Source organism: Sinocyclocheilus grahami, unplaced genomic scaffold (assembly GCF_001515645.1).
Source record: "Sinocyclocheilus grahami isolate Dianchi unplaced genomic scaffold, SAMN03320097.WGS_v1.1 scaffold620.1, whole genome shotgun sequence".
Classification (NCBI taxonomy): Eukaryota; Metazoa; Chordata; class Actinopteri; order Cypriniformes; family Cyprinidae; genus Sinocyclocheilus; species Sinocyclocheilus grahami.
This window is the reverse complement of record NW_015505799.1, coordinates 164,907-181,780: the sequence shown is the minus strand read 5'-3', so window position 1 is coordinate 181,780 and position 16,874 is coordinate 164,907. Positions and strand designations below refer to the sequence as shown.

The window sequence follows — 16,874 nt, the reverse complement described above, 5'->3', positions numbered from 1 at the left end:
TAAATCTATACTGGGGGTTATATAACTCCATGGTTCATTTTCAGGAATCACAACTGTTGGGCTCATCTTCAACTTATTTACCTTCATTTATGTATGTACAAGGGTAAAATAGGGACAAACCCAGCAATTGGGTTGTTTTGTCCCAGCGGTTGGGTTACTACCCAGAATGTTTGGTAAAACATTTAACCCAACTGCTGGGTCAAAACAGCCCAATTGCTGGGTTTGTCCCTATTTTACCCAGCACTGGGTTGTATTTAACCCAGCATTTTTTAGAGTGTGGGCTTGTATTTTATCCAGTTTTTCCAACAGGGTTTTTGAAGCCGAACCATATATCACACTGCCATAATCAAACACAGATCTGATCAGTGCCACATAAATAGTTTTTAATGACGAAAAACTTGCCCCCCATGCCACTCATGATGTTTAATAACTTCTGACATTTTTCAATAACTTAGTTTATGATACACCCAAGTTTTGTATCAAAATAAATACCTACAAATTTTAAAACACTAACTCTCTCTAAGGACCTCTCGTACATCTTCAAGTTTATTTCTGGTATAATCCTTTTCCTAGAGAAAATTATAGTCTTAGTCTTTTCTACTGAAAATTTAAATCCCCAATCACCTGCCCATTCTTCTACCTGTCTAATAGCTTCTTGCATCCTTCCATTAATATACAAAATATTCCTTCCCCTTTTCCACAGAGCTCCATCATCAGCGAAAAGAGATCGACCTACATCTTGCTGTACTTGATTAAAAACATCATTAATCATTATGGAAAAAAATAATGGACTTATAACACTCCCTTGTGGAGTTCCATTTTCTATCTCACATCTGTTTGACAATTCATTTCCAGTTCTCACCTGTATACTTCTGTATGCCATAAAATCTTTAATCCAATTGTAAATTCTTCCATATATTCATCATTTTCAGTTTTATCAAAAGTCCCTCCCTCCACATCATATCATATGCTTTCTCAACATCGAAAAATACTGCAATTACTGATTCTTTATTTACCTGAGCTTTTCTCATTTCATTTTCCAAACATACAACAGGGTCCATTGTTCCTCTTCCTTTTCTAAAACCACTTTGATATTTAGTTAATATTCTTCTCTTTTCCAATAAATATGTCAAACGGTCTGTAACCATCCTTTCCATTAATTTACATATATTCGAAGTAAGAGCTATTGGCCTATAATTAGATGGTTTAGAAGGATCTTTGCCAGGCTTTCTTATTGGAATTATTATAGCTTCTTTCCAAGCATTTGGTAATCTTCCTTCCTCCCATACTCTATTATAAAAATAAAAAAATGTTCCCATAGCCCCATCTTTAAGATGTTTCAACATTATATTTGTGATCTGATCTTTTCCTGGAGACGACAGTGTATTATTTAAATTACTAATTGCTCTTTTCAGTTCATCTAGAGTAAACAGGAGGTTAACTGACTGACCTTCTATTCCCCCATTTCTTTCTAGATCTTGTCTCTTTGTTATTTCCCTCCTCCTCCTTCCTTCTTCACTCAAGTTCCCTGACCCATGGATCTGTACAAATGTTTTTACCAACATTTCTGCTTTGTCCTTGTCTGTTACCGCAATTTCCCTTTCTGCTTCTAAAACTGGATATACCCACTCTATTTTATTGCCTCCCATTCTTTTGATCATACTCCACACATCACCCACTGGCGTTGTTCTCCCAATCTCACTACAAAAGCTTTGCCAGCTATCTCTTTTAGCTTGCCTTATAGTTCTTCTTACCACTGCTTGAGCTTTCTTGTATAATATTAAATGATTATAATTATGCGTTCTCTTAAGAAGTTTAAAAGCCTTATTTCTAGCTCTCACAACTTTACCACACTCATCTGTCCACCATAGAACCGCTTTCCTGGTCATTTTTCCTTTTTGAGCAATTGCAGCACAGAACAATTCTTATCAGAGGACAGAAAAACATGTTTGATTTATTTCACAATAAACAAAAAAATTGTAGCCTATAGTTTGTGCAATTAATTTATTTGAATTAAACGTTAAAGTTCATATTGATCATGTTCTATGCTGTAACTAATGTTTATTATAAATCATACACTGTCAGAATAAAAAGGTTGTATTTTATGGGTGCAAATGGCAGTCCCTTATTAAATTAAACCTTGGTTTTTCTATACAGTGACCTTAATATTTGTAGATTTCCATGGTTACCACTACAGTAAACATATTTAACCATGTGTAAACAAAAATATAATCTAATAAAATGCTATCTTTGATAACTGTGATCATTTTGGTCACTATAATTTTATAAATTATAGTGAAACTGGAAGTGTCGATATTGGTAAATTAACCTCAATTCTTTTTGTGATTCCAGAAGTTTCAAAAATTGTTCTTCAATAAAAAGTAGCTAAAAAAAAATCTACTGGGGGTATTCTTGGGAAAAAGGATTTTTCTCAGAAGCAAATCATACAGGTTTGAAACAAAGCTGTGCAAATTACATTTTTCACTTTTGGGTGAGGTGTTCCTTGAAGTCGTATCCTACCTTCCTCTAATTCTTGATTGATGCAAATAAACATACAGAGACAGAGACTTTATGTTTTACTAGTTTTTAAAGTTTCCTTATTGTGAAAACACATACATTACAGATTTTAATATAGCTCTGGTAGACACCAACAGTGTAAAATAACGTGTTTAACTGTGATCATTTGTGCAATAATGAGAACATGCTATTACACCTGCATATAGTAACTTATCTGCTGAATTACTTGCACTATATTTTGAATGCATTTCCAGAGGAGAACTGCCCCCTGGTGTAGCCTGGTTTCTCCCAAGGTTTTTCTTCTATATTATCCAACTTCATATAGAGTTTTTCATTCCTTGCCACAATTGCCTTTGACTTGCACACTTGGGGACTAAAGCTTTTGTATTATGTACTTTATATTATGCCTGTTTTGTTAAACTGACCAGGGTGAAGTGACCAAAATCTTAAACCTTGTCATTTATACAGGCAGTGATATACACCAAATTGTAATAAATTGTACAATCCTTTACAGTTTCATAATCCTCTATATCACACCATAAATGAATAACCCCAACTTACAACTACTATATCCAGTTTTTTTTTCTGATACATACAATATTCAAACTGCCATGATATATGCTATGGCAAATCTTAATTTCTTGATTATTTATATTGTATTCACAAATAAACTATACTATCACTCAGCTCTTAACTGTTAAATGTTAAGCATTTAAGCATCAATATCATAAAACTATAGTATAGATTTTAATGCCATGTAAGCGTCTCAGGCTTCATCTTCATGGCAAAAACTCTTACAGTCAAAAAAACAAGGGATACTTAAATACAATACTAAAACTCTGTAAAGGTGATTTGAAACAATTGCGATTACAATTCAACACCGACTGTAAATGCACTTTAGATTGATTTGGTTGCTGTCTTCATTCGAATCCTCAGCTCTAGGTAAAGATGCTGCTTTTGCAGTTTTCTACCATTTATCAAGCTGTACCATTAGTCCCAAAACAAGGGCCTTAGAAATGGAGAGACAAGATAAAACACATGATAAATATGTCTATATACAAAGTCAACCATTATATATCTACACTATAATCATATGCTATACAGCACAGAACAATTCTTATCAGAGGACAGAAAAACATGTTTGATTTATTTCACAATAAACAAAAAAATTGTAGCCTATAGTTTGTGCAATTAATTTATTTGAATTAAACGTTAAAGTTCATATTGATCATGTTCTATGCTGTAACTAATGTTTATTATAAATCATACACTGTCAGAATAAAAAGGTTGTATTTTATGGGTGCAAATGGCAGTCCCTTATTAAATTAAACCTTGGTTTTTCTATACAGTGACCTTAATATTTGTAGATTTCCATGGTTACCACTACAGTAAACATATTTAACCATGTGTAAACAAAAATATAATCTAATAAGATGCTATCTTTGATAACTGTGATCATTTTGGTCACTATAATTTTATAAATTATAGTGAAACTAGAAGTGTCGATATTGGTAAATTAACCTCAATTCTTTTTGTGATTCCAGAAGTTTCAAAAATTGTTCTTCAATAAAAAGTAGCTCAAAAAAATCTACTGGGGGGGGGTATTCTTGGGAAAAAGGATTTTTCTCAGAAGCAAATCATACAGGTTTGAAACAAAGGTGTGCAAATTACATTTTTCACTTTTGGGTGAGGTGTTCCTTGAAGTCGTATCCTACCTTTCACATACATACAGAGACAGAGACTTTGTTTTACTAGTTTTTTAAGTTTCCTTATTGTGAAAACACATACATTACAGATTTTAATATAGCTCTGGTAGACACCAACAGTGTAAAATAAAGTGTTTAACTGTGATCATTTGTGCAATAATGAGAACATGCTATTACACCTGCATATAGTAACTTATCTGCTGAATTACTTACACTATATTTTGAATGCATTTCCAGAGGAGAACTGCCACCTGGTGTAGCCTGGTTTCTCCCAAGGTTTTTCTTCTATATTATCCAACTTCATATGGAGTTTTTCATTCTTTGCCACAATTGCCTTTGACTTGCACACTTGGGGACTAAAGCTTTTGTATTATGTACTTTATATTATGCCCGTTTTGTTAAACTGACCAGGGTGAAGTGACCAAAATCTTAAACCTTGTCATTTATACAGGCAGTGATATACACCAAATTGTAATAAATTGTACAATCCCTTACAGTTTCATAATCCTCTATATCACACCATAAATGAATAACCCCAACTTACAACTACTATATCCAGTTTTTTTTCTGATACATACAATATTCAAACTGTTATGATATATGCTATGGCAAATCTTAATTTCTTGATTATTTATATTGTATTCACAAATAAACTATACTATCACTCAGCTCTTAACTGTTAAATGTTAAGCATTTAAGCATCAATATCATAAAACTATAGTATAGATTTTAATGCCATGTAAGCGTCTCAGGCTTCATCTTCATGGCAAAAACTCTTACAGTCAAAAAAACAAGGGATACTTAAATACAATACTAAAACTCTGTAAAGGTGATTTGAAACAATTGCGATTACAATTCAACACCGACTGTTAATGCACTTTACATTGATTTGGTTGCTGTCTTCATTCCAATCCTCAGCTCTAGGTAAAGATGCTGCTTTTGCAGTTTTCTACCATTTATCAAGTTGTACCATTAGTCCCAAAACAAGGGCCTTAGAAATGGAGAGACAAGATAAAACACATGATAAATATGTCTATATACAAAGTCAACCATTATATATCTACACTATAATCATATGCTATAGCTCTTAAAACATGTACATTTCATATTTAATGCTAAAAAAAAGTCATAAAAAGTTAATCTTTTGTGTTGATGATGGCTGCATAGTGCCATATTACATTGTCATTGGTGCATTTGTGGTAGTCTTAACTTACGTTCGCTCATTCTTCATAGAAAAGCCCTGGGATTTCAGATGAACCGTCACTTTCTGGTTGCATCTCCGATGCCAGTCATTAGGGTCTGTGCATTTTTGAGACTGTTTATTGCATATAAACCTTTGAAAAAAAATTAACTTAAATGATTTTAGCAAATGGCTGCAATATAACAAAGAGTGAAAAATTTAAGGGGGTCTGAATACTTTCCGTACCCACTGTATATATATAATTAAGTATAATGATCATTATAACAATAATTTGTGTAAAAAACAGGCCGAAAGTTAAGTTATTTACTGCTAATGATCTAAGAAATCTAGGGTGGATGTAAAAAAAAAAATACATTTATGAATAACAATTCTCAAACTTTTGGTTTGTTCCTCACAAAGAGGTTTTATGACTTCAGAAGACACAATACTTAGGACCATGTGATATTTCAGTTTTTCTTTTTTAATAAATCTGCAAAAATGTCAACAATTCTGTGTTTTTCTGTCAATATAGGGTGCTGTGTGTACATTAATGAGGAAAAAAAATGAACTTAAATGATTTTCGCAAATGGCTGCAATATAACAAAGAGTGAAAAATTTAAGGGGGTCTGAATACTTTCCGTACCCACTGTATATATAATAAAGTATAATGATCATTATAACAATAATTTGTGTAAAAAACAGGCCCAAAGTTAAGTTATTTACTGCTAATGATCTAAGAAATCTAGGGTGGATGTAAAAAAAAATACATTTATGAATAACAATTCTCAAACTTTTGGTTTGTTCCTCACAAAGAGGTTTTATGACTTCAGAAGACACAAAATATGCCGCACAAGTCATATAGATTGACCACTTCCATGGTATTTTTTTTCTTTCATGGCGTTCTTTTTCAAATTTGACTCTAGTCTCCATGAAAATGCATGAAAAAGACAGACCAGCACATGTATTGGTGCAAAACGTATGATGATAAAACAATACAAACCCGTGAACTCCCATAATACAGGCTGGTCTTGTGTAGGACCTCTGCAACACCTTGATTACCTCCTCCAGTAAAAAGTCAGCATCTACCCTAGATGTGAATACACATTATGCAGATAAAATTATTTCGATTTTAGGGACTGATAATACCATACTTAATACTTTGCTTTCCACACATTCATTTGAACAATTCTATAACGATTAAAATGGACGAGAGCCATGTACTACCAATTGGGTTATTTCATTTGCATCTGCTTGCAAGATAAAATTACAACAGTTCTTTCGAAGTGGCTTTTAAAAAATGTTTTTGTTTACTAAACAATTTTGTCTATCTTAGGAACTCTATACCTCACTAATGAGTGACTGTGTGTGTAATCAGTGTGTAATCTCACTTTCATGCATACTGAAACTCATTGAATGAAACGTGGTAATGTTTTGTAGAGATTGTTCACTCAAAAATAACAATTCTGTCATCATTTACTCACCTACATTTTGTTCCAAACCGGTATGACTTTCTTTCTTTTGTGGACACACAAGAACATATTTTGAATAATATTGGTAAGAATATTGTTTCAGTCCCCATTGATTTCCTTTCCATACAATGGAAGTCAACGGGAACTGAAACTGTTTGTCACACCACCATCCTTTAAAATATCTTATTTCACCTTACGCGGAAGAGAGAAGTTATAGGTTGTAACAACATTTTTGGGTGAACTATCCCTTTTAATATGAGCTACACTGTTCTTCCTAAAAACTGACAAATTCATATAGAAACTCAGATTATTTTCTTACAAGACTTCTGTTATACTGGGGAGGTTCTGGATGATCTGAAGGGTCCAAAGAGCACACTTCTTTGTCAGACAGCCTATTTTCAGTTTTAACTTTTTCAGTTCAGAGAAAGAACTGAGAAAATGCATTAATGCATCTAAATTCCTTTGGTGAAGAATCTGAACATTGGCCCAGTCGATGCTGATTAGCACCGAGCGTGGCAAGGTGAGACTCAATGTTAGAAAAGATGGTGCAGCGTCTTCACAAAAAGTGCTTATGCAGATACTAAAAAGAAAAAAAAGAAAGAATTCAGCATCAGTGTTATTGTGTCTAAAAACCAACAAGAGTAATACTTTACATTAAGGTTCCCTTTGTAAAGGGTTTATAAAGGTGTTCATTAATGACTAATAACTCATTTACAAATGCATTATAAATCAGTGATAAACAGTTATAACTGCATGAATAAAAAGGGTGATTTTAACGCAATACCTGCCACATAGTGAGTGATTTTTTTTCACATGGTATAAATGCTTAATAAATATATTTATTCATACTTATTTCACTTAAAACCTGATTTATTCCCTGATGCAGCAAATAAATAGAGAATTATAGTGAGACTGAAGGGTGTTGTATTTGTGGTTCTCTCATTTAGCTAGGCTATATCTCATGACTCTCACTTTTCCTTAGGGGTGCTCCGATTGATCTGCTACCGATCGCTATCGGCCTATAATCGCTTTGGGACGTTTACCTCACATACAGCTCACGAAATCAGGCTTGTGCTGTGTGTAAGCTATTGTGCAACAATTGCCCCATTGTAAAGCAACAAAAAACTAAAATGCACTGTATTATTAAACATTTAGGTGAGATAATTATATATTTTTGAAACGATTTCCCCCCATTTTCAAAAAAGAAATTCAGGCCCTGAATGAATTTCTGTAAAAATCCTGATTGAAGCATCACTATAAATAATTCATGATTAAAAAGTAGGCTTCAAAAGGATCGGTATCAGTGATCGTATCTGCAGATACTGCTTCCTGTGATTGACGATCGGTGATTGGCTCCAGAAATCCTGATCGAAGCACCCTTACTTTTCTTGCTACGTTGCTTGAAGCTGCTCTGTATCTTACCCATGATACTCTGCAAAAGGTCATGATGGCTATCCACTGCAATGTATAAAAACTGAATGAAATTATCAAACTTTATTTCTTTAAAAAAAAACACATAAGAGGACAACCTTAACTTGATGAGATATTAATCAAGAATTTAAATTTAAATTGAATTCCAATATTAGTTACCCATGAACCTTAATATAAAGTGAACACCATTTTTCCATGAGTTATGAACGCTAGTAACCTGTGAAAGTGAACCTTAATGTAAAGTGGACACACATAAATCATTTGTTTATTAATTATTAATGCACAAACAGAAGAGAGTTTTTTGAGGTGGAATGTATTTAATTGTAGATGCACAGTAAAGACAGCTTTAAACTTGAAAAAACGAGATTAAACTTTTTTTAAAGCACATTGGAAATGTATTAAGCATGACTTCTCATGAAAAGTGTCTTATGCAAGTAAACTCAGATTAAACAATTCAGAGAAACAATCAAGTATTCCACCAAATTATAACCAAGCATCATATCTATAAACCAAAAATGTGATAAATACACGCTGAATAAAGGCACCTATGTATTTACTCTTTTGTCTAATTTAACAGTTTTGTAATTTTAAAAACAATGATGGAAAGCACTGTTACAGAATATTAAAGACACTTTTCATGAGAAGCCATGCTTAGTAAGTCTCCAATGTGCTGTTAAAGAAAAGTTTAATCTCTTTTGTTAAAAATTTTAAGTTGTGTTTACTGAAATAATTCATCGCCAATAAAAAAGTAATAATTCATCAACAATTAAAATAAAAAAAATACATTTCACCAGAAAAATACCATCTTTGTGCATTAATAATTAATAAATAAATGATTTGTGTGTCCACTTTGCATCAAGGTTCACTTTCACAGGTTATTAACATCTATAATTCCTCTATATCTCAGTACAGCTATATATAGACCACCCTACATTAAGGTTCACAGGTACCTAATAAACCACATAAATGTATAACTAATTAATATCTCATCAAGTTATGGTTGTGCTCTTATGTGTTTTAAGCAAAAAAGTTTGATAATTTCCTTTCGATAAACAAAATCAGTTTTATACATTGCTGTGGATAGGCATCACGAACATTTGCATCATGGATAAGATACAGAGCGGCTGGTAAACAACTCTTACCAGTTAGAAACTTAGTAAGAAAAGTAACATGAGTCATGACAGTCTCATAATAGTCTATTTTGTGCTGCATCATGAAATAAATCATGAATCTGGTTTTGAGTGAAATAGGTATGAATATATTTATTAAGCATTTATAAGAATATATTTTAATTAAGCATTAAGCCACTATTTGGCAGTTATTGCATTAACATCACCCTTTTTATTCATAACTGCTAATCAATGATTTATAATGTATTTGTAAACTTGTTATTAGTCATTAATGAACACCTTTTTAAATCCTTTACAAAGGGATCCTTAATGTAAAATGTTACCTAACAGTTCACTTTTCCTTTACCTGCATATTTCTTCACTGAGTGACAGGTCAAGTGAGGAGACCGAACAACTCCAACAACCTCTAGTGAAGCGGTCGGGAGAAAGACTGCAAATCAAATCATAAAAAAATTAACTTAAAGTAAAAGTACACTGAAGGATGATAGTGCATGTGTGCATAAAATACATTAAATGTATTTTGAGTCAGTGGTTTTAAAAAGACATTACCTCAGTGAGCTCAGGGTCTGTCCTCTCACAAGAGCACACATCAGTTCAACAAGAAAAGAGTCTGACAGATCTACAAGATGAAACCTTCGAAATCAAATCCAGAGCATTACTGTACAGACTAAATAATCAAGACAAACTTGCAATTACAAACAATAAAAATGTAATGACACATTTAAAAAATGTATCTGTGTACAAATTTGAATAGTTGAATTCAGTGTGGAAAGTTTACCTTCAGAGATTTTATACAGAAATAAATTAATGTCAGCCAAGTTTAAACTTTCATCAGTTTCACAGTTTTAAGATTTTTACATTAGGAATACCTGAGCAATAGATAAAAGCATGATCAATGTAGGATCTGTTTTGGATCAAAGCACTTACGTTAAATTCTTAAAATTGGGGAGTGCAGGCAGAATCATAGACAACGTTTTACATGTCAATGCGGAGTCAGTGATATACAGTTCGTTCATGCTGTGACAGCACTGAGAGCAGTACAGCAGGGCCCAGCAGTCTATTCTTCTCAGTAATCCATCACTTGGATTGATCTTATTCCAGGCTTTCATAGCTTCTTTCACAAAGTCTGCTTCATGGAGTTCATAGAGACAGTGAAGCCAAAACAGTGTTCTATCCCCAAATGGATAACCATTTCGAAGTTCTTTCAAGATCCATTCCTGCAGATGGGTCTGTGCATTTGGATGAACAACCAGACCATGTTTCTTCCTTAGTGTGCGTCTCACATCCTTATTCAACAGACCAAAAGCAAACTGCACCACAGCTGCAAAACGTGGAGGATATAAATTAGGACGATATTCGTCTGAATCCATGGATAATAGCTCTCTCACTTTCCTCTGGGACTCTTCTTCCTCCAGAAGGACATAGTAGAGAGCAGTGAAGAACTCCTGAAAGCTGCGATGCATGAAACTGAACATCGTCTCCTGGCTGATTCTTCTCTTGAAAAGGAACTTGCACAGGAATGGATTGCCAGCAGGGTCTGAAACCATTTCATTTACACTTTCCTCATCAAACAGGACTTGTTCTTCTAGCATCCCTCTCTCTGCCAGCTGACCCAGACTCCTCAGCAGGCTCGGGACAGACTGGCACAAACCCTGGCAGTGATGCTCCAGTAGAGTGGACACAAAGTCAATGTAGATGGAGGTGGTGGTTTCCAGTCCGCTTGTAACATCTGCACCAACTTCAAATCGTTCCTTGATAGTTGTGCAGATGATCCAGCAGATGACAGGGATGGAGCAGGCGGTGATGAGGGTTTCATTTGCTTTAACATACTCATAGGCTTTCTTGAAGAGTTCCTCATTCTGGAAGAACTTCTGAAAGTACTCCTCCACCCCCATCTCAGAGAATCCCATAATTTCAGTGAAACGCTGAGGTCCTTTGAGCAGTTTACCCAATGTGTCTGTAGCTGTAGATCTGGTGGTGACCAGCAGGAAGGACTCTGGCAGGATTCGACCCCTCAGCAGGGCACAAAGAGTGACTTCAGGTGGAGCTTTTTGAAGCACATCAGTGTTTGTTGGCATGTGATAAAAGTCCTGTGTGAGTCTCAGCTCATCAAATCCATCAATGATGAACAGCACCTTCTCTGTTGAATGCTGTATTGTCTGTGAGATCTGATCTGATGTTAAACTGCAACTGTTGCTTAAGATCTCTACCAAACTCTTTTTGCCAGAAATGCAGTTTATTTCTTTACACTTTAAATGGAACACAATATCAAACTGTTCTTTGTAGAGGTCATCAGATGCCCAGTCCAGCATGATCTTCTGCACAGTTAAAGTTTTCCCATTCCCTGAATTTCCTTGCAGTATAATAGCACTGGGACTGATTCTGTGGTCACCTGGGTTGAACAGAGAGTTCAAATAGGAAAATTCATGACTGTTCCTGGATCTGAGGACCTGCTGGAATCTCTCTCCACTGGAGCAGAGCTCTTCTTGTCTCTCTTGTTGATCTCTATGTGTCTGAAGGATCAGAGGTTGTGTGTAGCGCTCAGACAGCAGAACATATTCACCAGGCAGTGAGTTATACTCTGTCACATACTGGTATTCATTGCAGATCTGCTTCTTATATTTGAGAATCACTGAGCTGATTTCTGTAGAAATTATAATTGTTCAAATAGTTTTTTTTTAGAAATTCTGATTCTAATACAGTAAGACATTTTAGATCAGGCAGTAGATACCAACTAAATTATGAGGTGGAAGGAGTGCAATATTTAAAACATATTACTATACAATTTGTCAGTCACCTGGGGTTTGTGTTTTTTCAAAGTGTGTGTGATGCCCAGTAAAACCTGCAGAACATCAGATACATCTGATTAACACAATTCACATATATTTATAAACGTTTTACATCCATCCATCCATCCATCTATCTATCACATATATATGTTTACATATATATTCAAGATGCATACAATGCACCTTGTAAGAAAGTGCATATATATATATGCACTTTCTTACAAGGTGCAATACTAGGTTGTATGCACTGTAAGCATCTTGAACTTTTTAAAGGGAAAAGAGAAAACTTTTAAAGGGAAAATGTATCCAAAAATGAAAATTGTGCCATTTACTAACTTTCTAACTTAGTGTCAATGTACTAACCCTCATCTGCTTTCAGACCACTTTTTTTTTGTCTCTTTTCCATAATAAAAGTGACTGGAAATTGGTGACTGGTGCTGTAAAACCCCAAAATGACAGAAAAAGCATCAGAAAGTGGCCTGTGTAACTTGCACTATATTCCAAGTGTTTATTCCAAGTTACACAATAGGTTTATGTGATGTATGGACCAAAATCAATATTCACTCATAATTTTCCCATCTGAAGCTCAAAAATACGGTGGCCGAGAGAGCTCAACGCGCTGCAAATGAAAAAAACACATGCAAATAGAAAAAACACCAGCAAATTAAGAAAACATCTTCATCAATTTGACAACATGCCTATGAAAGTTGTAGGTCCTACAAAAATAGAGAGTCCATTCAATTTAACCATAAACCACATTGGTTGTTCCTATAGGAATAGGGATGCACCGATACCACAGTTTTCAAAATGAGTCCGATAAGATACTTTCATTTTTGGTACTCGCTGATACCGATACCTGTATTTTCACAGCATTTGTAATTAAAAAAATAATAATACTGGCTACAGAAAAAAAATATATATATGAATCATGTTAGATGGCTTCATTTAGCAAACAGATATTTCCTTCAGTTATTTCCACACTTAATTATACCAGTTAAAATGTTTTAGCTTTTGTTACTTTGCCTGTTCATTTTAATGGTGCATTAGAGCTGCTCCATTGCAGCAGCTCAATAGTGCAATCACAAAAAGTTTTCCTAAAATAATGCAGGGAACCACTCGTTATACATTATACGAGTATGCGCGTACTATTTTAGTGATGTAATTTGCGTCACGTGCACTGTACGTGGACCCTTGCTTATGAATAAAAACCGAAATATACTTTGGCCTTTAAAGTAAGCTAAACATGCACAGCGCGCACAGGTTTGTATTGGTGCAGAACGAGAGACACTTACAGTCTAGCGCATTACACACAGGCTGCCAGTTTCACTTTAAATAAAGTCGTGTATGCTTGACGTTTAAAATAAATGTTGTTTATAGTGAATGCCCCTATAATTTTTGTTTGTTTTATATTTAAGATTTAGTTTTAATCCAAATGCATGCACTAATGGAGCGAACAGAAATCAAGATCATTCAACAGAAGTGCGTGCTCTCGGACTCTCTTACATTAATGGGTAACTTTGAGACCCACTCCAAGACCTGATAGTGCCTGAACAGAGAACACATCTTTCTTTTGAGCCAGCTCCTTTCAATGACCCAGTTGAACCAGTTCTCAAATTGCAGACGAAGACTTGTATTTTGCTAACCAGGAAAAACAAACAAAAGAAAAACAACCCACAACATTCGATCTATTCAAATAATCTCCAAAATATATACTACAATTAGAGAATTTAGAACATACATAGTTTTAATCCAAATGCATGCACTAATGGAGCGAACAGAAATCAAGATCATACAACAGAAGTGCGTGCTCTCGGACTCTCTTACAGTCAAATAACTTTAGTAACTTGTGCATTTTACTTACTTGCTTTTGAAATATCCGACCGAACTACAAACTTTCCAGTGATGTCTGTGAGATATTCACTCGACAAGCTCACGCATCTGTGCTGCTGCCGCGCGCTCTGCTTATCAGCTCGCGCACATCCGCTATACAGGCATGGATATTGAATGTTTAACATTATATTATTTACTTACATGTACTTCATATACATCCTTAATCTCTAATATCTCCATTCTACTCTCTGTTGTCTGTGTTTCCTTTTTCTGTACACAGCTCTATTCACTCGCTGTGTGGTATCGGCTTTTGGTATCGGGGCATTTTTACAAGTAGGAGTGCAGGATCGCAGTATCGGACCCGATAACGCATCCCTAGTTTTTGCATGTCTCTTGGTCTGCTCATCACAAATTATCTATTGTATATCTATTGTATGACTTAATGACAAATCAAATGAACCAATTTTATGGTGCTTTCCCTTTTTATTGTCATCTTTGTGTGAACTATCCTTACACATTTTGCATATTTTTTATTTGTTTAAATAGACATAGAATGTAAAGCATTTAAGTTGTAATTGAACAAATTCATTTATCAAGATGAAAAGTTAAGATGAAATACTTAAGCTTTCTATAAGAGCTTCTGCAGTTTGTGCAATGCTACCTGTAAAAGTATACATATTACAGTTCACATGGTATATGGACCAAAATGAGTGTGCTCTTACCCAAGTCTCTAAACAGACATGGCTCCTGCATTTCCAGTTGAGAATAAAAGGCAGATTTAACCTTGTCTCCACCAGAGTGTAGCACTTCATAAAGTTCTCTCATTTTCTTCTGGTTAGTATCTGCTGCTCTGATCTTACAGTATGGCTCCCACTCTAGCATGCCACCTGACCGCAGCTCGTCCACTATCGGCATCACCATTTTTACTCTCTGGACAAGTGTCGCCCAGTGTTCATCCACAAGCCGAGCACCTGGTGGAGAGATGACAAAATGATAATTGGTCACAAGGAAGTAAGTCCACAAATTTAGACATTCAGCATATACTGGCAGTTTTAAACATCAGTAGTAATTTGGACATTTAAGTCACACTTAAGCATTAATTCCATTGCAAACAGATTCCATTGCAAACAGATCAGTCCAAAACAATAGTCAAGTGCACCCTACATAGTATTATATTAACAAATTAACATACATAATAATATTACAGAGTGTTGATAATGGTAAATTATATAATTTTTTATAATTTTTTGATTCCTGAATTTTCAATAACTGTATATTTAATAGTATAGCAAACAATTATTTGGGCCACTTCACTTTTAATCAGTGTAACACAGACTATTCTGCTGTAGTAACAGTACTTACACTCTGAGTCTTGGTCCATGGTGTCTCAAAAGTGTCTGTGACGTGTTGGAGAGAGCAGTGCTCTAGGAAACAAAACATAATGCACCTAGTTTGAGTTGTCTTCTAACGACTGTTGGAGACAGCTTTTATGACACATGGTTAAAGATTGCACTATTGGTATGTGGTAAATTAAGTAGCATGTAAAAAATACTCTGACATGCACTTTAAACCCAAGTTTGGCCTTTTTCTGAATATACAGTTACAAAACAAAATGGTACTGATACAGGAGGGTCTTGAAGTTTAACCACTTAAAATGTACACAAAACAATGACTAATATGACAGACTGTTTTAATTTTAGGACAGTTTTACTTCCAAACTTTTCAAAGTTTAATGGGTAACTTTGAGACCCACTCCAAGACCTGATAGTGCCTGAACAGAGAACACATCTTTCTTTTGAGCCAGCTCCTTTCAATGACCCAGCTGAACCAGTTCTCAAATTGCAGACGAAGACTTGTATTTTGCTAACCAGGAAAAACAAACAAAAGAAAAACAACCCACAACATTCGATCTATTCAAATAATCTCCAAAATATATACTACAATTAGAGAATTTAGAACATACCATAATTTAGAAAATGCTCAATTTTAGGACGTGGGAAACATTCAGGGTAATAATAAGAGAAATTGTATCTTTAGTATTTTTCAGAAGTGAAAGCATTGCAACATCAATAACACAAGTAAAATTTAAGAGACGTTTGTAAACTAAATAAGTAAAAATAATTACACTAAACAAGAAAATGAATTTAGATGACTTTTGGTATGCTCTTTGTTGAGAAATCTGTGCAATGAAAGCACTTAAAAAATGTTACCTGATCCTCCCCAAAATGTGGATTCTAGTTCTGCAGGTCCAGGTAATGTGGTTCATATTTGATCTATCTTTTTTAAATAAAACAACTAACATCAGTGCTGAAGGTTTGTCCTCTACGCCTGCTTTTCTTCAGATAGACAGTGCTATAACTTCACTTCACTTGAAGGAGCTCAATTTAGAGTTGAAACTGCAGGAACCCTAATTTATAGAAACATGAGAAACAGGTTGAACCTGAACTTGAAGAAGGCAGTCCTAAAATTGCCCTAAACGAAAAAAGTTAACGCAAGCCATGTGTGAGTTAAAATCAAACAAACTTAGTGTAACGAAAATCTCCAGGAAAATCTCCTTGAAATACAGCAATCCTAGGTCATATCTGAATCAAAGTAACAGCCTTCGTGAACAATTTTTTTGATGATTAAAACTTTGCTCTGTTTACCTCCTATATATATATATATATATAAAACATTTTTTTTACCTTTTAATTTTAAACTGAAAAACACCTAAGTATGTCCTCAAAACCTAAAGCCTGAAACATGCAATAAACAAGTATCAATGAAATTAATGCAAATGAAATCAGATAAATGAAATTTATGAGCAAATTAAAGTTTAAGCA

At 34.4% G+C, this 16,874-nt stretch overlaps 1 protein-coding gene across 1 annotated transcript; it reads right to left on the bottom strand.

Moving 5' to 3' along the window:
* Positions 1-3,413: 3,413 nt before the first annotated feature.
* On the bottom strand, positions 3,414-16,415 carry LOC107557796 (NACHT, LRR and PYD domains-containing protein 3-like). The gene is made up of 11 exons (XM_016241338.1): positions 16,263-16,415; positions 15,415-15,476; positions 14,775-15,023; positions 12,231-12,275; positions 10,361-12,077; positions 9,983-10,066; positions 9,780-9,863; positions 7,192-7,452; positions 6,404-6,490; positions 5,438-5,557; positions 3,414-3,526 (listed from the first exon to the last, which is right to left on the bottom strand). Exons 2-11 carry the CDS (start codon positions 15,431-15,433, stop codon positions 3,508-3,510), a joined length of 2,685 nt encoding a protein of 894 aa, XP_016096824.1. The 5' UTR covers positions 15,434-15,476; positions 16,263-16,415; the 3' UTR covers positions 3,414-3,507.
* Positions 16,416-16,874: the final 459 nt, after the last annotated feature.

Coding starts and splice junctions, on each gene's coding strand:
- LOC107557796 (XM_016241338.1), bottom strand. Junction 12,276..14,774: donor ATGTCTGTTTAGAGACTTGG/GTAAGAGCACAC, acceptor GATGTTCTGCAG/GTTTTACTGGGCATCACACA. Junction 12,078..12,230: donor TGAAAAAACACAAACCCCAG/GTGACTGACAAA, acceptor TAATTTCTACAG/AAATCAGCTCAGTGATTCTC.